This window comes from Siphateles boraxobius, unplaced genomic scaffold, assembly GCF_051911475.1.
Source record: "Siphateles boraxobius isolate OS27281-9 unplaced genomic scaffold, OSU_SipBor_1 33, whole genome shotgun sequence".
Classification (NCBI taxonomy): domain Eukaryota; kingdom Metazoa; phylum Chordata; class Actinopteri; order Cypriniformes; family Leuciscidae; genus Siphateles; species Siphateles boraxobius.
Genome location: NW_027508953.1, coordinates 7,439,249 through 7,445,915, shown reverse-complemented (window position 1 = coordinate 7,445,915; position 6,667 = coordinate 7,439,249). Strand labels below are relative to the sequence as shown.

The window sequence follows — 6,667 nt, the reverse complement described above, 5'->3', positions numbered from 1 at the left end:
GTTCAACTGTCAAACTCAGCTTTTAGTGCTTTTCTACTTTTGATTAAAACATTTGATTCAGCCAACCAGCCCAACTGTCCAGTGATCTGAAAAGTTATTAACTGGTTGAACCTGGACGAGGTGTTACACCGAGGGATGTCCAGGCCAATTTCTCAGCTATTGCCACCTGACCTTCCAGCAGGGACCAGTCCACAGCTCGGTCCTGCTAACCCTGCAGGCACCACCACCAATGGCCACCTGAATAATTCCATGGCCAGTCTGAAATCCCTTCTTCAGCTGCCTATTAAAGGGGACCAGAGAGGGAAAGACTGCTGTGAGATGAAAGGTGACTCTCTTCCTATCTCATCAACTAATCCGCTATTGCTTTTACAGTGCTTGCCTCTTAAATTGCGTCTTTGTTAACATAATCTGTTACCCACAATATCGTTTTTGTTTAGAAAGAATTTTGGGGTAGTCAAATTAGAGCAGCAATATAACTTTTGTTGCCTCCAAAGCTCTGGACTGATCTACCTCAGTTCTGTGCAACCAGGAAACATCTTCTATTCTTCATTCAGTCTGGCCGTTTCCTCAGCTAGATAAATAAATCGTTGACAAATGATGTGAATTGACGGGTTCTCTACAAATGAAAGAAATTAGGAGCCTCTCCCCTCTCTTAAAGGGATTTCTGAAGCTCCCTGCCATTAAAGGGATGTCATCCTAAAATGCATTGAGATGTTGTCTTAATACGGAAGTACACATTACTATTAGCTCAAATTGCGCCCTCTTGTGGATAATCTATGCCATAGCAGTGATATGAGATTAGAAGTAATCAGGAAGAGGAGGAAGAATACAGTGACAACCCTTTTAGTAAATGGTTTACGTTGTCTTGTTAAAATGTATTAGTTTTTTTTAATCTAAATATGAGTTTGATATTGGTAAATATTCCAGTGTGATGATGCTTTGTTTGGCACTGTTGAAAACTCCCACTCCCCACCGATATCCTTTTTTTCCTCTTTCCTCTTATTACGGTTTCCCTCTCGAACATTCCTCCACTTCCCATTTGTAAGGACACTGTATTGTAGAGTCAAACACAGCCTTTTCCCTGCTATCACTATGCAGCACATATTCCCCAGCTCCATCTTCAAAAGCCCCAGTGTTGGAGATGACAGCTCAGCTCTCTGCTTCCCTTCCTGAAGCACTCATGCTGCATTCTCATTTGCCAGCTAGAACACCCCCCCCCCCCTCACACACACACACACACACACACACACACACACACCTATCTCACCATCTGAGCGACGGCAAGAGAGAGAGAGACTTCCATCTTGGCCTCTGGCATTCCAGCCGTGTACATGGCATTGTGTGTTCTCAAGTGAAGGATGCAGCAGTTCAAGGGTCATGTACTCACATGAGTTTTGATTATTTATTAAGCACACTGTATGGACTTGTGCATGGGCGCCATGTTTATTTGCATAAATTTGTAGGGATGCACCAGTATTAAAATTGTGTCCATTACAGTTATTTGCGATGTTTTGGTTTATAACCAATAAATGGCAAATTGTATACATTTTATCTACGTACACATACAAATAAATCACTATCTGTATTTTTAATGCTACCAGTGAATTTAGGTAACACGATATTATAATGTATAGTGGGAAATATGGATATTTATTTATCTTGATTCTTGAGATTTGCTAACGGTTACATTTAACAGTGTTATCAATGTATTATTTTTTCAAAGATGTGTTTTAAATTTTGGATGTTGGCAAAGATTATTTACATTTTAAAAATAGGGGATATAAGCATGTACAATTAAATATTTTTAGAAAAAAAGTTAAATAAATTTAAAAAAGTGTTAAAATATCAATTTTAGATTAACAAATTAAACTTAAAAAAAAGTCATTTAAATTTTCTTATTTTAATAAGTTTCTAATTTTAATAAGAAATGTTGCCTGAAAATAGCTAAAGCTAAAACCGAAATAAAAATAAAGCTAAATTAACATTAAAAAAACAAAGACTAAAATTTTTTACAAAAGGACATAAACTTACTGAACTTAAAATGAAAGATAAAAAAAAATACAAAAGGACATAAAAGGACAACTTAAAATGAAAGATAATTCAACATTTTAATAAATATTATGGTAATGATTAATTTAAAAATATCTTATTCCTGCTGATAACTGAATTGGTACGCATATATCAGCCATTCCTAGAAATTTGTATTAATATACATAAATTATGCATTTATTATTATCTATGCTATGGTAAATTAGAGGGTGTGTGTGTGTGTGTGTGATTATAGCCAGACTTCTTTTAAATTTAGAGCATATACATTCACATTGCTGTTATAATTTTGCAATTTTACTTTCCATGAAATATTTGCTTATTTATCTATGGTTAAATAAAAAAAACTCAACAGATTATTGTTCTTTTTTGCCGCTCTCAGATAAAGACAAACCTCTGGACTCTGAAGAGGATTCGTTGGGTCCAGCTGGGGGCATGAATGGTGGGAACGGCACCCTGCGTTCCACTAACCAGTCCGCCTTCCTCGGACCACTGCTCTGGGAGCGTACGTTGCCGTGCGACGGCGGCCTGTTCCAGCTACAGTACATGGACCTGGAGGAGTTCTTGACGGAGAACGGGATGGGGTGCATGCCGTCGGGAAACACCTGCAGTACGGCCGCTCAGGTCCCTTCTCAGAGCACACAGTCGGCCGTACCCAGTCAGAGCTCCCAGTGCCCACCTTCATCATCTCCACCCTGCTCTTCCTCTGCCTCCTCCATATCTTCCCTCTCTTCATCGTCTTCATCATCCTCTTTACTGGGTCTGGACGTGCCGCAGGGCCCTGGACTGCTGGGAGGTCCGGAGTGTCTACATGGTAAGAACGTTCATGAGTTTTGCGTTAGGTTTTGTGTGGAATCATAATGGCTAACATAGCTTGCTTAATGTTTAGTTTACTAAACTGACTTAAATAGTTATGTGAGCACATTGCATTTTTTTTAGTGTGTGTCTGTATGATAACCAGTTAATTTTGTCTCCTCCACTTTTGTTTGTGTGTTCATTGGTGTGAACAAGAGCAAGACAGTCTCAGCGATTCATATAGACTGCAGTGATGCATGATGGGATGTCTGAAACTGTTGGCCTCTGATGCCAAGGGCAATGCAGGCTTTGAAGCTTTAAGGGCACAGCTGTGTGTGTGTGTGTGTGTGTGTGTGTGTGTGTGTGTGTGTGTGTGTGTGTGTGTGTGTGTGTGTGTGTGTGTGTGTGTGTGTACTAGTGCATGTAGAGTGGAAATGTTTCTTTACAGCATAATCATCAGAGCAGATAATAACCTCATGCAATATTTGGGGAAGCACCAAATTTAGCTTGACCAAGCAAAAGAAATCATTCCCAACTAGCAATGTAATGCATTAGTGACTGCACATAGTACTACTTTTAAGTGTTAAATTAGTGTGCAGTATTTTGCACTGTATTAACTAAAATTTCCATTTGAATTTTCGAAATGCTGCACAGAAAGAGAGAGAGGAAAGACCGCTGGAGATGGTGGGTGCATTTCTATTGCATGCTTTTAAATCTCTCTCTCTCTCTCTCTCTCTCTCTCTCTCTCTCTCTCTCTCTCTCTCTCTCTCTCTCTCTCTCTCTCTCTCTCTCTCTCTCTCTCTCTCTCTCTCTCTCTCTCTCTCTCTCTCTCTCTCTCCCCCTCCCGCTCCCTCACACGTTGAGGCCATGTGCAGTCGACTTGTCACGTGCCGATGCAGAAAGCAATGGAGAGAGAGACTGAGGGGAAAGATTGGATAGGGACGAGAGAAATGGAAAGGGAAAGCTTAAACGATAGATATAAGTTTTAAGAGATATGTATGCATATGCAAATGCCGTTTGGATGTCTCAAACAGATCAAGTTGTGTGTATAGATATGTATGTATAAATAGATAGATAGATTGCCTTTGTATTGCAATATAAACATTGAATGTCATAGTGTGTTTGTATAGCTTGTACTATGTGAATTGTGCACACAGCTGTGTCTCTTGTTTATGTCTCCTCCCTCATAGAAAGGAAGAGGCCCAAAGGACAGCTGGCCTTATGCGTGTCCATGAGAAAAAACACTTCTTTCCCCTCTTGCTAGATTTTAGATAGACGAGGATTAGTACAGGAACTGCACAATACGTCGTCGGTTTGGTGGGAGGGGAGCTGGCTTTATGTAACATTCTTCCTATATCACTTTGTGTTGTTCTTTGTGTGTTGCCTTAATGAATGAAAAACAAATCTTTGGCAGAACTCCTGAGTGCTCAGGGCTTAGAAGCTCATTATTAAATTACAAAGAATTTGATTATGTTTACATGAGCAAATTGGGCTTTCAAGAGCTGTTTTAAGTCTGAAGCTGGATTGTTCTGTTGTTGCAATAAACAGAATGATCTTATTTCAACATTTACAGGAGATGATTAAAGGTGCATACAACAGTAAACGTTACATGCACATAATTACCTCTTAATTATGCGTGTGTCTCCTAAATACATTATTTCTGTGGAAGAAATCGCCCAGGAACAATTTAAAGCAGCGACTGCCATTACAGCTAATGTATCATAATTAACGTCAAGTGCTCGCCTTCCAATCGCAGTGTTATCAGCTGCTCTAAAAGCATATTTCAAACTAAAAAGAGGAAGAATACATGGGAAGTAAGCAATGTAAAGGCCTGTCACTGGAAAACGAGGGCGAATGAATTTAAACGATCTCGACCATGAACAAAATGTGAGCGTTTTCAGGGTCAGTTTTATGAGGTTTCTTTGGATGTTTATAACATGAAATGAAACTGCAGGTTGCCTTGTCGACCTTGCCTGCCAGCTGCTGAAATTGGCAAGTGTCCACATTGGCTTTTGGTGCACCCTTGTGGCCAAAACAAGCCACTGGTCACGGAACATACACATCTATTGTTCATAATCCTCTTTGCCTTTAGCCCAGACGCGTGGTGTTTTCATCTGTCTGATGACAAGAGAGAGGCTATTTTTTTTTTTTGCTTACGCTTCCCTCTTTCTCAACAGGGGCTCAAACTGTACCACCTGACCCTTCTCCGAGCCCCTCATGCCCACCTCCTCCGGTGGTGCCACCCACTAACGCGGCTGATGTCATGGTGAACTTTGATCCCGACCCCGCTGACCTCGCCCTGTCCAGTGTGCCAGGTCAGGAGGCGTTTGACCCACGCAGACATCGCTTCACAGAGGAGGAGCTGAAGCCTCAGCCAATGATCAAGAAGGCCCGTAAGATGCTGGTGCCTGATAATCAGAAGGTACTACACAGCATTTCAGTTTAGAGATTGTTTCACAGATTACAGATTGCTGCTGGAAATACACCCATGAATAATCAATGAAAATGAAATATTAAAAAATATCTAGTATGTTATACAGTTTTAACTAGCATCATCTTATAAAAATCTCAACTGTATTGTTATTATTCTAAGTATGAAATATTATGATGGATATATAATATGCACCAATATTAAAATTCTGGCCAATAATTCAATTAATATGAAGCCAATAATAAATAATAATTGAACGGCAAATAACAGATAAATGTCCGATGCTAAAATTCTGTTCTATTTGTTCTAAATAAATTAAAAATAAAACACTAAACATTACAATGCTACAAGTGAATTTAGGCATCACAACAATAAAATTTACAGTATGAAAAATTTCATTTTTATTCATTTTGAGGTTTGCTGAAGATCACATTTAACAGTGTTATTAAATTAAAGGGATAGTTCACGCAAAAAATTTCCGATATTTTACTCACACTCAAATAATCCTAGGTGTATATGACATTCTTCTTTCAGCCGAACACAATCAGAGTTATATTAAAACATATCCTGGCTCTTCCCAGCTTTGTAATGGCATTGAATAATGCCTGAGTTTTTAAAGATCCAAAAAGCCCATCCATCCATCATAAAAGTACTCCAGTGGGTTAATAAATGCCTTCTGAAGAGAAGCGATGGCTTTTTGTGAGGAAAAATATTTGGGATCATTATGTAAATTATGGGATCATTTTCATTTTTGGGTGAACTTTTCCTTTGATCATTTTTGTAAAGACTAAGTGAGTTACACTTTGTGTAAATGAGCATGCACAATTAAAAATCCAATATTAGCTGATGCCGATAATTAAAAAGAAAGTGTAAAATTGTTGAAAAACTAATATAATATATCATGCATCTGTAATTATGATCTGACCCATTTCCCCCTTTTCATCCTCAAAGGACGACAGGTACTGGAACCGGCGCTACAAGAACAACGAAGCAGCGAAACGTTCTCGCGACGCCCGCCGACTCAAGGAGAACCAGATTTCAGTTCGAGCGGCATTCCTGGAACGGGAGAACGCTGCCCTCCGGCAAGAGGTCGCCGATATGCGAAAAGAGCTGGGCCGCTGTCGCAACATCATCAACAAGTACGAGAGCCGCCCTGGAGACTTGTGAAAAGGAGAAAGGAAAAACGGAAGGAAGAGAAAGACACTTAATGCTTTTGAAATCGCGTTTCAAGGGCTGATCATCTCGTCCTGGATTTGCATTTTCTCATAGCGATTGCTTCGAATGAGCACTCCGAGACTGTTCCCAAATTTCTTTTCGTACGTGCAGGGATCTGTTGAATTCACTGGGGCGGCGCTTAGTTGAATCAAATGCTTGAAAATTGTGGTTCAAAGCTGA

The 6,667-nt window shown here is 39.7% G+C and overlaps 1 protein-coding gene across 2 annotated transcripts; it reads left to right on the top strand.

Annotated features, from left to right (window-relative positions):
* The first annotated feature begins 135 nt into the window (after nt 1-135).
* Nucleotides 136-6,456, top strand: dbpa (D site albumin promoter binding protein a). 2 transcript variants are annotated; one of them, XM_077195239.1, is made up of 5 exons: nt 136-325; nt 2,429-2,860; nt 3,496-3,525; nt 5,019-5,263; nt 6,224-6,456. In XM_077195239.1, exons 1-5 carry the CDS (start codon nt 136-138, stop codon nt 6,437-6,439), a joined length of 1,113 nt encoding a protein of 370 aa, XP_077051354.1. In that variant the 3' UTR covers nt 6,440-6,456. The 2 variants fall into 2 exon arrangements, with proteins under 2 accessions (XP_077051354.1, XP_077051355.1); XM_077195240.1 differs by lacking the exon at nt 3,496-3,525.
* The last annotated feature ends 211 nt before the right edge of the window (nt 6,457-6,667 follow it).

Coding starts and splice junctions, on each gene's coding strand:
- dbpa (XM_077195239.1), top strand. CDS start 136: ATGTCCAGGCCAATTTCTCAGCTATTGCCACCTGACCTTCCAGCAGGG. Junction 2,861..3,495: donor AGGTCCGGAGTGTCTACATG/GTAAGAACGTTC, acceptor AATGCTGCACAG/AAAGAGAGAGAGGAAAGACC. Junction 3,526..5,018: donor AGGAAAGACCGCTGGAGATG/GTGGGTGCATTT, acceptor CTTTCTCAACAG/GGGCTCAAACTGTACCACCT.